This window comes from Peromyscus californicus, unplaced genomic scaffold, assembly GCF_007827085.1.
Source record: "Peromyscus californicus insignis strain IS unplaced genomic scaffold, ASM782708v3 Scaffold_17__1_contigs__length_78620276, whole genome shotgun sequence".
NCBI classification, from domain to species: domain Eukaryota; kingdom Metazoa; phylum Chordata; class Mammalia; order Rodentia; family Cricetidae; genus Peromyscus; species Peromyscus californicus.
Window position 1 is genome coordinate 34,779,415 of NW_026294469.1, and position 20,925 is coordinate 34,800,339.

Genomic DNA, 20,925 nt, shown 5'->3' on the forward strand with positions numbered 1-20,925 from the left:
TAAATCGTGTGGCCTTTCATTAATTGTTTTAAGCCTGGTGCTTCAGAGGTCTGGGGTGTGTGTGTGTGTGTGTGTGTGTGTGTGTGTGTGTGTGTGTGTCTGTCTGTCTGTCTGTCTGTCTGTCAATACTTCTTGACACAACTGATTTACTTACATGTAATAACTCTTTCTCCAGTCAGTTGTTGCATTCCCTACCAAACTGGGCAAACACATGTAACTTAATTGGTACCATCGCTGGTAACATCTTGTTCTTTATAAATTTGTTTTATAACTACTAAGTTGTGACAAATGGCAGTCTGCTTACTGTAGAGATAGGTTCTGTAGAGAGATCATTTGGGTTCTTGTCCATCTCTGTACTTCATCCATATTACCCTAACTAGTTCCTTAACCTTTGAGCCTTAGCTTTCTCTTTAAAGTGAGGGAAAAACTATAACACTGTCTAAATAGTTGTCCACTTGAAATGAATCCATACTTATCTAACATACAGCAATATTATCTAGGTGAGATCTTTCAAATTCCATCTCAAACATTGTGTAGAATATGAAGTTCTGTACAACTGAAGTTAGAGACAAAGAGTTTTGCAGATGAAGAAGCTGTAACTTAGAGAAAGGCTGAATTAGGATGTGCTCTGTTTCTGTTCCCACAGGGCACAGGCCATAATGTGGAAGTCTATTTCAATATTTGTTTCTGCCAGAGAATAGGAGGTTTTCCAAGAGCATCAGGGAGTTATATGTGACATTGCAGAAATTGTAATGTAAATTAGGGGGTAAACATTCATTTGCTTTATAAATATTTGATTTCTTCCACCTTTTCAGAGTTTCCTGATGCTCCTGTCAAATTATGTGCATGTTAGAAAACCTGAACTTTAGCTTTGGGCTTTTCACTTACTCATGGGGTGACCATGACAAATCCTTTCAATTGCTTGTCCTTTAATTAAGCTCTTAAAGGGCAAATGTACTAATAATTATGAACTGCCTTTTAGCTAGCTTTTAAGTGCTTAAAATAACAAAGGTGATGATATTATATTTTAGCTTCGTAGCAGTTATGAATGCTTCAAATGAAAACATACAGCCTTTTATTATTATACATTAAACTTTTAGAATGAAATGAATTTTCTCATATTTAATTGTGGCTTTGCACTTTTTAGCCTTGCATATAGTTTATTCCCCATCAATTGATTCCTTTGCTCCCTTCCAACATCATAAAATTGAAGATGAAGAAGTTGAGTCATTCTCTAGTGTCATTGAGTTGAGAACTGATGGTCAGTCACACTCAGACTGAGCTCTGCCTGGCCCCAGATTCTGGAGCATGAATGCAGAGGCCACAGACTCCAGTATTTTCTGTGGTTTCCATTCTATTGAGAGAAAAACAGCAGGGAATTTGAGCATCTCATCTTTTGGGAAGAGCTCACAAGTTCTTTGTACATGTACAAACTGGCATGAGCTGCAGTGCAAGGTGAGTGTAATTATGGGTGCCCAATGCATCAGTGCCCAAAAGTGGGCAGAGTCGCCAGAAGCCCCATGAAAGGGGTCAAGATTTGATTTTAATTATAGTAGGTCTGAAGGGCAGCAGGTTCCAAAACCATTTTAATCTCAGTTACCCCTGGATCAAGTAGATGATCCTAAGCTTTTATCTGTGGCTGAAGCACTTGATTAGATGTGAGGAGGACACTCAGAAGCTCATGTTTCAGCAGTTGATGAGAATTCCTTCAGAAGCAGGCACAAGGTGAAGCTTGTGGACTTCCTCTCAAGACTGAGTTCACTCTGTTTTCTAGTCAACTTCTCCTCCATGGTTAAATTTTCCACTTTAAGAACACAAGTTCTCATTTAGTTCATACAGCCACTTCTCTCGAGGGTCCATGGAATACTAACCTTATTTGTAGGTTCGTGGTTTGACTTTTATTAGCATCGACAGAGTAGGTGTTGCCTCATCATAGCCAAGTAAGGTTGACATTATTTTTATTTCATATTACAAATGAGCAGGTTTAAGTTTAGAGAGTTTAAATATGTTGCTCCAAACCATTCAGCTAGTAAGTGGTCCAGCATGTATTAAGTACAAGCTTCTCTGGCACTGCAAATCATGTTTCCTATGACTCACACTAAGAGATTTCAGAGCAGTTGGTTGACACTTGAAAGTCATGAACAGGAGACATCCACCCACCAACAGCTCCACCACACTCAGCAGCTTTCACATTTTACATTTTGGTATCTGAAATGCATTCCTTTTGACTGATTTCTTGACTGTTTCCTCCATAAAGTATTTCTTTTAATAAATAGCCTTTTCCTTTTACAGCTGTTTACACAGACGTTTAAAATATACTAAGTTAAATGCGGTCTTAGTTTTCAGCTGCATAAATAACAGAAAATCCGGTTGATGGTGGGTGCTGGCTCTGTGGCCTCAAATGTCCAGGCTGTCATTGGTGTGATTCTTTCAGAATCTTTAGATTTGGCTCATAAGATGGGTGCTGCAGATCTAGGGCCCACCTGAAAGAGAGAAGGAAGATGCCATAGCTGGTTTGTTCTTTTTTCTTTTTTGAACCAAAGGCATGCTTTTGTGGCCTCTAACAACCTCGTGCTTAGTACTGGAGATCCTAATTGCATCATGTTTGGAGTGTAGGAGAGAGAAAATGCAGTACATACTGCAAAGACATCTACAGAAGTGACTATGGCTGTAGCGGGGAGGGACAGAAATAAGGAGTATGTGAGTGTTTTTGGCTCACCACTGCTCATAACAGAAGATGGGTCTTCCTTTATCCTTCCCAGCTGTGAGAAGGGCTTGGACATACTCTAGCATGGCCCATGTTTCAGGCCGGAATTCAGGAAACAAGATGAGCCCAGGTCTCCCTGCATGAAGGGACCTCAATGAATACTTGTTTAAAAGTTAACACATATTATTATTATTTTATTCATGCTGTTGGCAATAGTTATAAAATGTAATCATTCAAGGTTTTGCTTGGTAAGGTTATTTTAGCTATCAACTGAATTTCCGTGTTTGATTCTGTATATGATCGCTCATAACAGCAGCCATTACTTTCTAGAATTGAACATGGAGACTGGTAGGAAGTATCTGAATGTCTAATGGCCTTCTTCATTCTCATCTTCCTTTTCATCGTGATTTTTCCTTAATTTTTATTAGTTATTAATATTGTTCACATGCTCCCCAAATTAAAAGTACTTAAGTTTATTTTATTATCTGTCATTCTATTCTTTCCAGTCCTCAGGACCTTAGTTCACCTCCTTATATGGTTCTTAGCATTAATTTCTAGTCTTTTATCAGAGGAATATTATAGACATGAAATACAAATATGTTTCCCCATTCAAAAAAAACCTGCGTAAATGCTAGTAGATGCATTGTTCCAAAAAAAAAAAAATTGTTAGTACTTACTATATCATTCCATTTAATAGTTTCAAATAAATTTTCTTGATCTTTTTTCCCCCGGGCTTATTATTCTGTTTGGGGGACATCCAGAATTTCTTTAACCCACTTCTGTATTACATTATTCACATTATCCCAGCCTTTTGCAAATATAAAAGCAGTGCTGAAACACATGACCATGTGTTTGCTGTTGAGCACACATGCAGATACGTTGTTGTAAAGAGATGGGAATGCTTGGCCAATGAGGATCCAGCCTGATGAACTGGCCTCCTCAGGAGCTGGCAGGATTCACAGTTGCCTTCATTCGCAATGCCTGCAAGTACTGTCAAGTGCTGTTTTTTCCCCTCTTAAAAAGTACAGCTATGCAGGATTGTTTGGCTCGGCCTGGGAGGAGGGGACTAGACCTACCTGGACTGAGTCTACCAGGTTGACCTCAGTCTGTGGGGAAGGCTTTGCCCTGGAGGAGATGGGAATGGGGGGGGGGGGCGTTGGGGGGAAGGTGAGGGGGACGGGAGCGGGGAGAACAAGGGAATCCGTGGCTGATATGTAGAACTGAATTGTATTGCAAAATAAATTAATAATAAAAAAAAAAAAAAAAGTACAGCCTGTTACGAAAACTTCTACAACCTTTTGTTTTTCTTTCTGGCACTGAGGATCAAACCTAGGGTCTTGTGAATGCCAAGAAAGTGCTCTTTTCCCACTCAGCTCTATCCCCGGGCATTCTTCTTCTTATTATTATTTGAAACAGGGTCTCCCTGAGTTACTCAGGTTGGCTTTGACTCAAGCTTCTGCCTCCTTAGTAGCTATGGTTACACAGGCCTGTGTTACCAGTTAACCAGGCTACTTTTTTGAATCTAAGTTAAAAAAAAATTTTCTTTTACAATTAAGGTTAGGCATATTTACTTTAAAATGGGTTTTTTAATCATTTTTATTTTATTTCCACTCCTATATTTGTGCCTTTATTTTTCTATTGTGTTGCTGATTTCTAAAGGAACATCTATATTCAGAGAGTCTTCTGTGATAGAGAGGCAAACATCCCACCACCTCATAGTTTGTTGTTTGTTTTTGTTTTGCTCACGTTATTATGCTTTTGACATGGTACAAAATAAATAATAGGTAAATAAAGAAATACATAAATAAATAAAGTTTCCCAGAGTGAAATGTACCTGTGTTACTTACTTTTCATTTGTTTGTTTTATGGCTTAGGCCGGCAGCCCAGTCAGAAAGCCTTCATTTCTCTGAGCTTCTGGAAGAAGTCTGATCCGCTACCTTCACTGAGCTCTTGGGTTCAGTTTCATAGCCAGATCTCTCATCTGCATGTAGTTTTCCTGGGGAGGGCGGGCTTCAGTCCCGGACCCAGCTTTATTTGTGGCAGCCACTGGCTTGTCTGCAAGTGACTTTACAAGAACTTGGAAGTTAAGAGTGAAGACTGTCTTCCGTAATGAAGCTGTCTTCAGTAGCACCAGTGGCTGAGGGACTGATAGCAGGGAGGTCCCCTTGAATTAAAGGAGCCCTAAAAAAAACCAACCCCACCCAGTGTAGACGGCTGGCCCTGCTTCTCTTTCTTGCCTTGTATTCTTTTGGGTGAGTTGGAATGATGCAAACTTATTTCCCTCTTAGGAAAGGCACGTGGATCCCAGGGAAAGTGGAGTTGGGTATGGCATTGCTTTAGACACATGGAACTTGAGAGAAAAGCTGGGAGGAAAGGATACAGGGGTGTGGGGGTGAGAGCGTGCAGAGAAGGAACAGGGCCTTTTAAAAGTCTCTTAAAGATCCTTTGGAGTTGTGTGATGCTCAGCCCCTTTGGAGGTAGGTTTCAGTTTTACACTCTGCCTGTCACTCAGAAGCAAGTTGGCAAAGAAAGTAAGTAGACCCTCTAAATACTGACATATTTTTGATAAAAAAAAAATTTAATGGCTTTCTATCTCCTTGAATGCAGTATCACACAGAAGAAGCATTTTTTTCCCCTCCAATACTGTTATTTTGTAAAGTAACAGCAAAGCAAGGAACAGTTTGGGTCATAGGAGAGAAGGACCACATACAGAATAGCTAAGCAAGAACAGGGACCTACCTGATGTCCATGGAGGAGAAGAGGACACATAGGACATAGGACGCAGCCATGTGGAATCTTTCCCCACTCCCTCAGCAGCTCACGCATTGAGATGGCAAATATGCTCCCTTTGGTTGCTTTTACTCCTACTTCAGTTGACTACTTAGCAGAAGGAAGAGAAGAACACTTTCTTGGTGGGGAACACTGTTGGCATCAGGGCAGAGGAGTCTTCCTAGTCTGCAACCATACAGCAGGATTGGCACCCATGGATTCCTGGACTCAAATGCCAGGAGCTCCCACAAGTCGTCATGACAGCCAGAAAAATGAACACACATTTCCAAATGCTTTTGGGTACTCACGGACAGCCAGGGTCTGGTGTCCTTGTTTATAAACAGCCAGGGAAGCAAGGTATTCTTTTCTTAATTGTGGTATAAGAGAAGACAAACATAAGAAAAGGTAGTCTTTATGAAGGAAGAATTGAAAAAAGATATAAAACAATAGTGAGGGAACTGGAATAAATGTTTCTGCCACGTTTATCTGTGGTTTCTTGTGATTTTTTTTCTGAGGCCAAGAATAAGATTTCTCATAAGAATGCTTATGTGTCGCTGCATTCTAGGGTTGAAGTGACTACAGAGGCACCCTAAATAGCATCATGCATGGGTTGGAACACCGTCTCTTCAAATGGAGAGCAATCTGTTGCAAAGCAAATGTAGTTTATGATTATCCAGTAACCTGGACTCCCAAATACATTGAGTCCCTCTGCAGCAAGCGGTTCCTTCTAAGTTTTGTGGAATGGAACCCCCCTCCGATCCCATTGCCCACTTCTATAAATAGTGTACCTGACTAGAGTTTCCAAGCTGTCAGCTTTAGCTTGCCCCGCTGCTAAGCATCACCTGTTGTCTTTTTAAGTTCTGCACTAACACTTGTGGAGCATTCATGCCATACTGAAGCTGCTTTTCTACTTTATTTTTTCAGTTATTCATGGTGGACAATGGAGCAGATGACTGGAGAATAGCCATGACTTATGAGCGTATTTTCTTCATCTGCTTGGAAATACTGGTGTGTGCTATTCATCCCATACCTGGGAATTACACGTTCACATGGACGGCCCGGCTTGCCTTCTCCTATGCCCCCTCCACAACCACCGCTGATGTGGATATTATTTTATCTATACCAATGTTCTTAAGACTCTATCTGATTGCCAGAGTCATGCTTTTACACAGCAAACTTTTCACCGATGCCTCCTCTAGAAGCATTGGGGCACTTAATAAGATAAACTTCAATACGCGTTTTGTTATGAAGACTTTAATGACTATCTGCCCAGGAACTGTACTCTTGGTTTTTAGTATCTCATTATGGATAATTGCCGCATGGACTGTCCGAGCTTGTGAAAGGTAAGTTTGTTTCTTTTCCTGAGAAAATAATTTGTCATATAGTATCTTCAGAAGTGAGAGAAAGAACATGATGTGCCTGAGTTTTGAAATTTTTTACTGTCTTTTAAATATGAGTAACAAAGCTTTCCAGAAGGTTCCTGTATAGAGCTAATGCATTGATGGTTGTGTATTTTGCTTTCTGAGTTGATCAGCTCTCAACAGAGAGTTATCTTTGTAATCTATCAAAATTCAGAGTCCAGGACTTTTTGTTGTGGCTCTGTGTGGGAAATGTTAACATTGCTGAGATACTTCTGGTTTAAGTATTTATAATTATTGAAACAGGAAGTCTTGATACAACATGTTTGAACTTTAGGGGACCTGCTAAAGTAGTAAAGTTATTTGTTATCCATAGTGCCAATTTGTACTACTGTGTGCATGATTACCTGTTAGAGACTTGATGGATGCACGAACTGGTTTCTATTGAACATTCAAGAACAAAAAGAGACAGTATGTGTTTCTTGTCTGAAAAGCACTGGTATTTTAGGGGTGCACACATACTGTCTGTATTCAGAGGCTGCTCACAGAGTCTGAACCAATCAATTATATCATCAACAATGTTCACTTCATTGTTTACTAAGCAAAATACATTTATGAATGGCCTATAGAAAAAGCCACTTAATGGGTGGTGAGTATGGTTATACAACTCTGGTAGGAAATTCAAGGTGAAATTAGCGTATGAGAGATAGAACTGTTCCTTACTCTTGTGTAGAAACCTTACCCTTGTATAGAAACAAAATTTAACAACTTCACTATCCATATTGTGACAGGGTAAATCTCATTGTAGGACTCTTCCCTCCTCTTCGTAGTTTTTCTTTTTATTTTCTCTGGAATAAATAGTACTTCCTTTCCTTTCCTTTACTTTGTTGTTTTGATTTTTTTGTTTGTTTGTTTGCTTAGATTTTTTTTTTTTGCTTCTGGCTCAGTTTTGTATATTCTTACAATGGAATCATCTCTAAGCCTTACCTCGTTCTGTAAGCCTCCCTCTTTCTCTTAAAATATATTGAGCTTTCCTACATTTTCCCCTTGAAACAGTGGCTTTTAGAACCTTTTTTTTCTTGCTGTGTCATGTTGGAGAGTTTGCTGTTGTTGTTGTTTTTTGTTTTTCCTCTGTGAGTGTGTGTGTGTCTGTATTGTGTGTGTGTGTGTGTGTGTGTGTGTGTGTGTGTCTGTATATGTGTATGTGTGTGTGTAGTACCTCTTATTTTTTACTTATGCTTTTATTTATTTATTTACTGTGGGTGACCACATTTTGTGATAATTTCTAAGAAAATGCAGTATGTGAGAGAATGACCTTGACAACATGGCAGTCTGTATTCCCAGATGATGTTAATGAACAGTGTGGCTAGATACAAATATTCCAGATTGGAAAGTCATTCTTCAGAAAAGTGAAGAATTTCATTTCCCTTTGTGTTCAGAGTCCCTCAGTCTGATTCTATTCTCATTTTAATCTTTTTCTTTTTCTTTCTGAAAGCCTCCAGGATTGGCATTCTAAACTGTACAAGGTTATGAATCTGTTTCAGTCTATGATACTGGGAACTTTCTTGGCCCATTCTGTTGTGAGAATTTTGATTGCACTGTGACAGTCTTGAATCAGGGGGCAAAGCTAGCGACTAACTGACCAGAACTGGCCATAGAGAAGCCAGCAATTTGGATAGAGAAGACACACTGGGAGGAAAGGGTGGGGACTTGAGATTGGCTTTTCCTTTTGGTTTTGGGACAAGTGAGGAAACATCTCTTGCTGGGTCTCCAGCCAAAAATCAAGGTCAGCTGATTGCTTCTCGGCTTCTTTGATCTAACAGGTTTTTCACCACAAATCTGACTTCTGAGTCTTTGTTGATAAATCGAACGACAGAGACTTAGATTAAGCTACAAATAGCAGCCATGGCATAGTCCGGCCATTGGACCCAAAGGACCTCCTGGCCATGGCCTGAGTGGTCAGCGGGGTGTTCCCTATGGGACTGTGGGGCTGCAGATGATAATTAAAATATCAGTAGATTCATGTACAGCCACTAAGCTGTAAGAAAAACATCACCATTCAGCAATGGGATTCTTGTTCTTCAATTCTGAGAAAGGAAACTGATTTCTTAAAGCTCCTGGATTTTGTTGTGTGGATAACTGTCTCCATATGTTAGTTTTTTAATTTTTTCTTATTTTCTGTCTATGCTTTGCTTTCCATGTTGGAAGACAACTTCGGTTTTATTTCTAAGCTTTCTGTTAGGGATTAGGGGTATACCTCAGTGGTAGAGCCTTTGTCTAGCAGAGTTGGGCTCTGGATGCAATCCTCATTATGGTGAAAGCAAACAAACACGTAAACATGATTTTGTTTTTGGAATTAACGTTTTCCCTGCTGTTCATTAAATTCCAGTGTCTACTTTTTGACCCCATGTGCTCATTTGTGTCTGATAGCCTCCCACTTCTCTTTTGCTGTTCTATAGGGTTGTATTTATCTGACAATGTTAAGGGTGCTTTTAGAATTCGTTTCTCTTTGTATTTTGTTTGTGTCCCCAAAGATACATTATTTTCTTTTTTTGGCTGCTGTTTTAGAAGCTTTCCTTAAATGCCTGGGTGTCCTTGGCTGCATGCTCATACTGAGGAGCTCATGTGAAAGAGTCCGTTGGAAGCTTTAGGTTTCTGTCTAGAACTGGCCAACTGTGGCCTTCACTGGAGGGAGATTTGGTTGACAGGTGGGACTAGCATATTTTATATATCCTCTGAAAAATCTGACCACCCCGTGAGCTCATCATTGGAGCCAGAGTATGGATGGCTTCTTTGTGGGAATTCCTGTGAAAGCAGTGGAGTTCTAGTCAGGGTGTGTTCGACTCACTCAGCCAGTTCACAACCCTGCTCTGTTCTCTCCTGACTACAAAAGTCCAGAGTCTACAAGCCTGGCTAAGGGCAGCCCTCATTCCCAGAGCAGAAGAAAGGGTTATGTGTCTCTGTGCAGCCTTTGGCTGTCTTCTCCCATTTAAAGCTTGGCCATGTTCCTACCTGCAGTGGGCCGGTGTGGACCGTGCTGGAGTCATATGGGGGCAGGTCCCCAGTGTCCTGAGAGATGCTTCTGTTTAAACTCTGATCTAGAGTTCTGCTTTCTTGAGTCAGTATGAGATCAGCTTTCTGATATATTTAGTTCTGTGTTGCCTGCCACTCACTCATTTTATCTTTATGGATTTATACTTTTTTTTCTTATTTGCTTAAAGTTATCTATAGTCATTCTTAGAGGGTTAAGAGAAGGAGCCACAAGGAGCATGCATGCTGGATGAGTTCATCTGCTTTTCTGCAAATTTGTCTGTGGTGAGGCTTTAAAATCGTGCATCTGAATCTTTCTGGAACTTCTCTACCTAAGTATAGGTATAGCATTTGAGGGATTAAAGTGTTCCCTTTGTTTTTGGTTAATTTTTGCTATATTGGGAATCAAACAGCATTTGCTCAACAAGCATTCTACTACAAAGCTCACTTCTCTAGTTCTTTTTAAAGAAAAGTAAACTGCTTAAGGTAATTCTTGTCACCTAGCAATCATGGTATTTATGGGCTTATGATGTTTTCTGCAGCAGATGTACCTACCAAGTTGAAGAACGACTATTAAAAACTTAATACATATACCTATTCAGATTCTAAAGATTAAACCAATATTTCTGCATAGCAGTGTGACTGTGGTGGGTAAAAGCATCCTTACTAATATTTGCATAAATTTGGGTGGTCTCTACTGTGATTGTTTCCAAAGACCAATTTAAGTCACCTCAAAATTGTTCACCTGCCATGCGTTTTCTTTTTTTTTTTTTAAATGGTTCATATCACCATTTTTACCCTAAGTATAGAAATTCTGGGGCAAGCTGTGCCACCTGACAGCAGAGCAGCCCAAAGGATGTGTGTTTTTTTGTCGGGCTGGAATTGTGAGATGATAGCCACTCCTCTCTTCATCAACAGGCAAGGGAAAGAGAAAGTGTCCCCTGCACCATGAAAAGGAGTCTACAGGCAGGAGTAACAGAAGCGAATCAACAGATCTTTGGTTTTTGTGGGAAAGGAGACAAATGCCAGACTCAGGATTGCAACCGCAAGCCTGAGTCCCAGCTTGCATTTTAGAGGGTGGGTGACCTCAGGCTAGGCACATTACTGCTTCTTGCTCATCTTTCTTCATTTGCAAGCTAAATGGTTTGAGTAGTTATTATTTAGCTTAACATTTTATAATTACACAAATGTGAAAAGACATAAAATCATTACCCAACACTTTGATAGATTTTCCACAGTTGAATTTTTTTTTTCAGCAAATTTCCCATTTCGCTTTGGAAAATCTCCAGATTGTGACTTTTAGATGCAAAGACATGTATCTGTTGGGACTGGGCTCCACTATCCTGCATCTTGATTGGTTGTGGTTTTCTGTAATGGTCTCTCTGTTGGAAAGGGACGTTTCCTTGATGACGGTGATGCCTACATCCATCTGTGGGTATAAGGACAAACATTTAGAATGTAGTTAGGGATTATTCTGCTTCAGTGAAGTGGCTGTTGTAGGTCTTCCTCCAAGATTGTGTGTCCTACAAATGTCATAAGCTACAGCCATAAAATCTCACCAGCACAGCTCTCCAAAATTTGAGCTGAACAAGGATGACAGTAGACATTCTGATGTGCACAGGGAAAAGCCCTGAGGCCTCAACCCTACACAAGGAACTATAGGCAACTAAGGAACGCTGAGAGCCGGAGAAATAGTCTTCTCTGGGAAGATCACACCAATTGGTTATCCAATACCACTGGCCAGCCCCAGGAACACACATACAAGTAGTAGTATACAGACCGAGCAGGCCGTATTTAAGAATATTTATGTGTATACATATACATATATGTATGTGATAACAATTAATGAAAAAAAGGCCACTATTTTGAACAAGAGCAAGATGGAGTAAATGGACAAGTTTGGAGGGAGGAAAGGGAAAAGTAAAATGATACAATTACACTATGGTCTCAAAAAATAAAATTTAAAATCTGCAAAGATACATAAATTATTTCACTAAGTTTCCATTTTAAATATTACTGCACAAGCCGGCCTTTTTCTCCTTGATGTTGGCTTGCCTCTGTCTCTCTCTTCCCCTTGCTTCCTCTGTCCTTTCCTCCTTCCTTTCTTCACTCCTTCCCTCCCTAACTTCCTCCATTTTTTCTGCTTTCCCTCATTCCCATCCATTTTCCTTTGCTTTTCTAAGTATATACTGTTTCACATAAGCACAACTCCCTTATCTTTTGGTCTAAGTGAACCACACTGTCTTATCTTTGGCCCATCTAAGTATCCTGTCTACATTCAAGGGAGATATTTTGTATCAAATAGAAATGTAGACAAATTTCTAAACAATCTTATTAAACAAGAAACACAGAGCCAAATACAGGGGTAATAGCCGAAGAGATCAGAGAAATAGCTAATAGCCACAATTAGCCTTAGCTTACCACCTCACCGTCGCTTCCCCCAGAGAGAGCTTCTTCCTGTCTAAACTGCTTTTATTGCTTTCCTGTTCTGCCTTCTCATTCACTCTAAGCCCAGCCACATCACTTCCTCATCACTGCCTGTCTATACAGACCTCCAGGTCTCTATGGTTGGTACTGGGATTAAAGGTGCCTGTCACCACACTTGGCTGTGTCCTTGACCACACAAAGAGTCTGCTTGCCATGTGATCAGATTAAGGGCGTGGGCTACCACTGCTTGATTTCTGTTTATGGCTCCACTATGTGACCTCTGATCTCCAGGCAAACTTTATTTATTAACATGCAAATACAATCACATTTCAGCACAAATAAATTATCACCACATAGAAATTCTCTTTTTAATTAGTTATAAGAATTTTAAGACCATTTAGAGACTGGAGATATGCCGTGGCTGTTAAGTGTACTGTATATTGCTGTTGCAGGAGACCCAAGTTTGGTTCCCTGCAGCCACGTCAGGGGGCTCACAACCATCTGTAGCTCAAGCTCTGGAGCATCTGATGCCTTCTTCTGGCCTCTTCAGGTACCTGCACTCATCCACATACAGACAAACACATAGAAGCATAATTAAAAATAAGACAACCCTCTTAAAAATAATTCTGAGAATATTTTAAGATGAAGAGAGTCAGACAGCCTTCTGGAAAAGTTGTGTTGATCGCTGTCCTCCTACTAAGCACAGAGTTTCTAGCAGTTTCTTGAAAGTGTTCTTCTCTATTGATGGGGAAGGCAGCTATAGATGGCATCTATTTTTCATCCCTGGTGTATTGTGTGTTCAATATTTATTTGCCTGTGAATGTAAATGTATATTTGTATATTGTACTATGTATATACTATGGATGTGTATATTGTATAGATAGTATGTATATATAATACGTGATTTATAATTATAAAATTTATATTTTTATACTTTATATATGTATGTCTATACATATATATGCAAGTATTTATTGACTCATTTATTTGGGTGAATGATAGGTAAAAGCAGAGAAATCAGAACTCTAGTATTATTTCATTTGCCTCATTGGTTAGTAAACATCTACCTTCAGCTAAATGAGAGTAATCGCCATACTCTGGTTCTGGTGTAGTTTTGTGTTTAAGTGAACATCTTTTCCGATGCAAGCCAAGAAGTGTGACATCATCCCGGTAAATGATCTGACATTCAAAATGGCTCAGATCTGGACATTTCATCAGGATACGTCTGGGAGAAACTTCAGGGAACCTTGAGAAGCAGAAGAAACTGGAACACCCAAGCTTAAGTCCCTGGACTTTGGGAAGTACCCAGTCCCCATTTGCACCTCCTCGGATTTCTTTAGTTTTGTAGAAATAGCCTCCTCCATGGCCAAGTTAGCATGTGTCAAGAGATGCTGTTCCTAAGAGGTTATCGTAACTTGACAAGCCTCCGTACAGGGGCTAGTGCTGTGTCGCACTGGGAAGACCCCCTTGTCATTGCCTTGCTTTTATTGCTGTTGTCATCGCCTTCAAGGTCTGAAGAACAACTAGCATGTAAATATGCATCAGGAATTCTAAGAGGGAAAGTGATACTGGCTTGTCTGCATCTTCTGAGACACATTCTTGGTGTGTGTTAAATAATACTGAAGTTTTAGAGACTGGGAGGTATTACAACCTTCTGCAGTTTAAGAATCAATCAAGTGAAATATTTCTGTGTTCGATATATTCTTTCTTCTTTTAATGAAACTTTAATAATCTGGAAGGGAAGACATACTCAAAGACAAATAAATACTGAGCACATGGAGCTAGGGACTCTGGTGCCAGTGTTTCCAAGTAAAAGTCACACTGTGCTACTGTCATAAATCAGAGGAGTCAGGAGTGTTTCTGTCGCTGGGGAAAGGGTCATGTAGTTAGGATATCAATGGTCAAATAACTGCATACTCTGATTTATTCATTATCTTGTCTATAAACACATTTAAATAAATAAACTCATATACATTAGTTGAGAGGGAGATGTTATGGAAAATCAGTTTGAATTAGTTTCATTTTGAAAGTGGGAGAGTTAAAGAAGCGAAGAGTGAACTTGGGTGTGACTTTCTTCTGGAACTGTGACCAGCATTGTAAACTGGTTGACTAAGTTCCAGCACTAAAACCTAACAGACAAAGATTAACATGGTATTTATTTCTCTCATGGTCAAAGATAATCTGAGAACCAGAGACTTCGACTTCAATATGCTTATGATGTTAATAAGTATGTTATAATATTACCCCAATGGAGTATCTATTTGTACTCTACTCTGTGTGTGATAGTTCCACTAATAGTCATTTACAGTATATTTTCAAAAGTTTTGTTTTTAATCACAGAGATGATTTCTCAAATACATCTGAAACTTTGTTCTTATATATTGTCTGGTGGAATACTACAGGCAAATAATACTCCATAGTAAAATGACACACAGTTTAAGTTTTACACAAATAGCTGTCTTCTGACATCAGTGTATTGAATGGGTTGTTGAGGGAATCAATATCAAATAGAATACCTCTGGTCTAGGGACACACACCAGTAGGATTTCCTGAAGAAAAAGAGCAATGTGTTTTGTAATTAGATAGTCTTTCACCCTTTTAGCCCTAACTTATAGATGATATCTGGGATTTCACTCTCTATTGGTTATGGGCTCTAAATCATGTCCATTTATTCTTTTATTTGTGAGAATCCAAAAAGTTAATTGTTATTAACATCTAGTACATCAGTTCAGCGTTACACTGATCCACTTTCTCTGCCTTAGTCTGTATATTCAAGATCATTCATTGCTTACCCTTTGTAGAGCATGCTTTAAAATAATGCCAATGGTAGGTTCCATTTGTAGTTGGAAAGTTCCTTGGGCCTCCAACCAGCTCCCAAATAAAGACATGGAGACTTAATATTAATTATGAATGCTTGGCCTTAACTTAGGCTTGTCCCACAAGCTCTTTTAACTTAACTTAATGTGTTTCCATTCATTTACATTTTGCCTTGGGGACTTTTTCACCTTTCTTTCATTCTGCATGTTCTACTTTCCTTCTTCCTCTGCATCTGTCTGTCTGGCTGGCTGCCCCTGACATTTCCCTCTCATCTCCTTTTCTTTCTTCCTTTTTCTTTCTTCCTTGAGCCTAAATTCCTCCTCCTACTTACTCTCCCTGCCTGAAAGTTCTGTCTATACCTCCTCCTTTGCTATTGGCCATTCAGCATTTTATTAGACCAATCAGGTGCCTTGGGCAGGGAAGGGAAAACAGCAACACATCTTTACATAGTTAAACAAATGTTCTGCAACATAAACAAATGCAGTATATCTTTTCGTAGTAAAACAAACGCAGCACATGTTTGCATAGTTAAACAAATATTCTGCAACAGGTTTCAACGTGTGATAACTGCATTTGGTGTGTATACATGGCTTGGATCGTAGTCTTCACTTCGCTTTTTCAAAGAGTTTGAACTTTTACTTTCCATTTTCATGTGACATATGCCAACTTTTGGAGGAGGAAGGATAAATGGCATGTGGATGTCTCACCTGTTCTATTATGGTTTTTATTCTTAATATAGGATTATATGCAGGGGACATTTTACTGTGCTGGCTCATTTTCCCAATTCATCAGTCAAGATTTTATCTTATATTTTCAGGAGACTCACCCAGAGAGTACTGCTGTCTTTAAAGCCCTGGCCTTTAGGGTTGCCTGGTTCTATCTCATTTGCTTAAATTTGAAACATGGAATTTCTTTAATATTTTTTAAAAGTGTCATTAACTATGCCTTGTGATACTAGGCAAACATGCTCTGGCACTTGGGGTTGTTACAGAGTACTGGGTAATTATATTATTTTTCACCTCCCCAACTTCCAGCTGTTGCTAAGTCAACACCAAGCCTTTCATCAATGGATTTGTAATATGCGGTTGATGCTAATGTAATACTTTGTTTACTTCCAGGGTCTGATTCATACAATACACTTATAGCATTTTCACGCTCATAAATGAGTCACAGCTTTAAAATGGCCCTTCGAGTTAGAAAACTCTGCACTTTAGAAGCCGTCAGCATGCATTAGTGACTTGCAAAGCCTCAGTGCTCAGTGTTATTTTCCCAAATAAAGTGGTCGTTAAAGTCTTTTAAAAAGAAAAGCATGGCCTCAGGCTCCATTTTCTCCTCATCCCTATATAGATCTATTTGGGGGGAAGGAGTCGACCTTCAAGATAACAAGCAAGAGTAATATTTGGAGCAGGGGGCTTTGATGTTCTTGTCTCAAGAATAAGGGTTGAAAAATGCCTTCAGAGGTTCTTAAAGCCACCACAACTCAAAGTTGAACAGCGTAGGCATCCAACCTTAGTGGACACCTGACATAATATTTCATAGCAGGCTTATCACTCTCACATCCATGCTCAAGTCCAGATCTTCTGAAGTATGAGCTCTGTCTTCTTCCCAGATTTGGGAAATCCCTGAAGTTCTATCCAAGTCGAATGTGTGTGCAAGGTATATACATGAAGGTTTGGTCAGGGAACTCATGCAGTTCAGTTGCACTAGACCACTTTGTTTTTTATAAAACTTAATACCTTTCTTAGACCCCAGGTTGGGTTGGGGGTAAACAGTGTTTATTATTTGTCCACAAATTTTTTTTTTGCATTCTATTTCTGTTTTGTTTTTTTTGTTGTTGTTATTGTTGTTTTTGAGTTCTAGGTATCAAACCCAGGTCCTTGGCCATGCCAACTGGTGTCTATTTTAGAGCTATACACATACCAGAGGATCTTATTCTTTGATTTTTGATGCTGTATTACTGTAAAATTGTATCAAAATAGAGGAGGAAATTTTTTAAGACAAAGTTTCTTCCCATGCAATAAAATTTATACATTTTGGGCATGCTCCAAGTTTAGACAAATCTGCCTCATATTGTTAACAGTCAACTTTTATAACCTTAATCCATTAATGAAGTTATTCACTGTTAAGAGATAGAGAATGAGGCCTTTGTGTTCTATCCCAGAGCTGCTGTTAGGTAATAAAGCACCTACTGGGTGTCAGGAAGTCTGCTTGGCTGTTTTCCAATAAAGAGAGGCACGATCTACTTCTCTACTAGTTGCTAGCCTGGCAGGGCAACATCTAGTTCATGAATGGCTGTTGGATCCCAGGAAGGCCACAGTCCTTGAACTTCTGTACCCTGACAGTTGCAACTCTTCTTGGTCCCTGTGTCAAAAACCCCCATGGATAATAAATACTCTGATTGCTGCCAAATTCCCAGGAATGCTGGACAAAGCCCAGTAATGAGATATGGAAATTTAGTGTGGTGCTGAAATCAGAGGTACTTTGATCTGCTATTATTCAATGCTTAGTGAAAAGTACAGAATAATAATAAAAAAAAATAGAACTTAATTATCGAGAGTTTCAGCATAATTTTTGGCTAAAGTATATAAAAATGAGTATTACACAGTACTCATTTTAAAAACAATTTTAATGAAGCATAATTTATGTGTAGTAAAATCTACCAATTTGGATGATTTAGTGCTGTGGGCTGATGCAGCCACACCACAATACAGCCTATGAAGACAGATTTGCCTTTCTGAAGCATTCAGATCAGCAAGATCAGATAATACAGCTGAAAACCCTCTATTTACAGGTTTCTCAACACTCCAGGGGTTACAAATGTTTGTAAAACCTGTATCAGCATCAAGTTTGTACCGTTTTTTCCCATTGTTTTTCTTTATCAATACAACATAACTATTTATATGTATTTGTGTTGTACTACATGTTAAGAGTAACTTAGAGATAATTAAAAACCTACAGGTTGCTGTCGATGCTGTGCAAATACTATGACATTTTATGTAAGAGACATTGAGCATCCATGGACTGTGGGTATCCACAGGCTCCAGTCTCCCATAGACAATAGATATGACATATCATTTCTTGCATTTGGCTTCTTTACTTTGCCTTAACATGATATTTATCTCTGTTACAGTGTGTCTGACAATGTGCTCCTTTTTATTGGTGAACAGTGTTCTATTATAAGAACATTTTATCTGACTGTTCATCACCTGATGCACATTTAGATGGTTTCCTGGTATGGGTATTATGGGTAGAGTTCTGTGAATTTTTGTACAAAAGTCTCTATGTAAACATGCATTCTGACCCCAGGCAAATATCTGAATGTGTATCATTTTATATTCCTGCAGCAGTGAACAATATATGAGAGTATATGAGGATTCTATATTCATGATATACCTAACAATATTGTTAGTCATCAACATATACTTATGAATGGCAATATTTTATGTGTAAATAGTTATATTTTCATATTAATTTGTATATTGGATATGGATAAGTAGCATTGGCCACCATGTATATAAGCACACATACATAAATATATGTATATAAAGAAATACCTATATAAATTACATACATTTACTTACATAATATTACAGCCATCCTAAAAAGTAAAAAGTAGCCTGATATTATGTATATAATTTTCAGCCCTCTAGTGAGTAGTGATTTTGAATACCCTTTAGTGAAATTAGCTCTTTGTAAGTCTTTGGGAAAATAGCTATTCATTTTTCTCACTGGTTTTTAAATAGGTTCCTTTGTTTTAGTATAATTTAGGAGTTCTTTATGGAGTTTAGTTATCAGTTATTTATCAGAAACATGGCTTATACATGTTTTTGTGGTTTATTTATTAACTTCTCTTCTCATTGCTTTGTAAGTATGTCAAAGCCATGCAGATCGCCTTCTTCGGAATCAGTCTTGCCTCCACTTCTGAGACAATAGAGGAGAAGAAACTCAGAGACCTATCACCCACAGGTGGGACTCCTTGAAGACACCCACTCTCTTACTAAATTCTCTTTCCTCCAGGCTGTGCTTTCCCCATTCTGAAGTCTTTCTCAAAACCACATTTTCTAATGTTGTAAAAGAGAGGAAGGAACAAAGGAGATTTCCTTTCAATGCCACTAAAGATCTTCCCATTGAATTGATGATGTTGACAGCTATGAGACATGAAGCCAGAATATGTCACACCATCACTTAGGGTGAAAATACTCCTGGCTTGTCTTCCTTGGCGGATACTTAATGTTATTGTTTTCTTTTCCATTTGAAGCAATAATTCATTTTGATTTGTCTTCTGTTTTCATGACCAATGGCCAGATGTCTAATGTGCTTCCAAAATGTAGCTAGCAAGACATCGTGAATGGCCATGCTCCTCCTCCTCCTCCTCCTCCTCCTCCTCCTCCTCCTCCTCCTCTTCCTCCTCCTCCTCCTCCTCTTCCTCCTCCTCCATCTTCTCATTGTGTGCCTTGCTGAGTTTCTGACAGCCCATTCTTAGGACTTTAAAAGGGGCGTGCTCTAGCTGTTGGCTACTGTTTGGCTAGTTGGAGCATCAGCAACAGATCGGCATAGTATAATACAGAGAGATGCACCATATGCTTTGAACATGTGGTAGTAATGATTCCATGTTGGCATGGGTGGAAGATGCTTGGGTGATTGCTGTCTGGTACCTATGCTTTCAGGACTTTTCTCTGGAAGTTGTCTTTTGAAAACTTTGTGTATTCAACAAAATGTGCTGTTTTAGTTTTCTAAATTGTACTTGATAAACTAGCAAAAAGATGCAATTTAAGTGTAAGTTTTTGCAGACTTTTTGGTGTCTCTATAACAGCTTTAGAACCTCATTTGAAAAGTCATGTAGCAGTTACAGTATGTTAATCTGAAAGTCACAAAGCAAGGCCTAAGTATCAGAACCATTGTGTTTAGCAGAAAGTATCTTTTCTGTCCGTGATTATGGTAAAAGTTAAATTTGATGACCTACTTTCTTTAATGAGATCAAGGGGGTATATGGAAGGGGCTGTAGGGAGGAAAGAGAAGGGGGTAGATGTTGTAATTATTTTATAATCTCAAAAAGTTATAAAAATTGGCTTCCAGTAATCCATGTGGTCACACTTACTAGTCATTATAAGCATTCTGTGTTTGAACAAAGCTATGCTACCTATCCATAGAGTCCAGTTAGGATACTGTTAGCTCAGCAGAGCAGTGTTTAAACAAAGCAATACTGATGCTGTCCTTAGAATTTCTAACATGCTGTATTTCTGAGAGTAGATGATGTTTACTACTGTTGTTACACTTATATGCCTACTTTATTCCCATTCTTATTTTTTTTTTTTTTTTTTTTTTTTTTTTTTTTTTTTTTTTTTTTTTTTTTTTTTGGTTTTTTCGAGACAGGGTTTCTCTGTGTAGCTTTGCGCCTTTCCTGGAACTCACTTGGTAGCCCAGGCTGGCCTCGAACTCACAGAGATCCGCCTGGCTCTGCCTCCCGAGTGCTGGGATTAAAGGCGTGCGCCACCACCGCCCGGCCCATTCTTATTTTTTTAATTATATACAGTTATGGGGCACAGATAGTACATGTATATAACATAAAGAACAAATTGAGGCATTTATATTTCTCTGTATAAATATTTTTTCTACAGTTTGATTAATAGAATAATTACACATATTTATAAGATACAGTGTGGCATTTTCAGCACAGTTATATAATATGTACTTGTCAATCAAACTAATGAATGTTTACATCTCTTTATCACTACTTTGAGCATGGAGTGCTCTTGTTCTCTCTCCTAGTTATTAAGTGTACAGTAAATTACTGTGAATTATAGTGACCCTATTGTG

The 20,925-nt window shown here is 38.8% G+C and overlaps 1 protein-coding gene and 1 long non-coding RNA gene across 6 annotated transcripts in view; one reads left to right on the plus strand and one right to left on the minus strand.

The window, feature by feature from the left end:
* Positions 1–20,925, plus strand: part of Kcnn2 (potassium calcium-activated channel subfamily N member 2) — a 385,056-nt gene that overhangs the window by 277,536 nt on the left and 86,595 nt on the right. For all 5 annotated transcript variants that reach the window (XR_008219161.1, XM_052742128.1, XM_052742130.1 and 2 more), the window contains one exon: positions 6,401–6,819. Coding sequence is in view for 4 of the 5 variants with exons in the window: in XM_052742128.1 (XP_052598088.1) it covers positions 6,401–6,819 (419 nt within the window). In the remaining variant the exon portion in view is untranslated. The remainder of the gene's footprint in view (positions 1–6,400; positions 6,820–20,925) is intronic.
* On the minus strand, positions 1,059–6,247 carry LOC128112790 (uncharacterized). The gene is made up of 2 exons (XR_008219164.1): positions 5,447–6,247; positions 1,059–2,483 (listed from the first exon to the last, which is right to left on the minus strand). It is a non-coding gene; the product is annotated as an uncharacterized LOC128112790 (long non-coding RNA).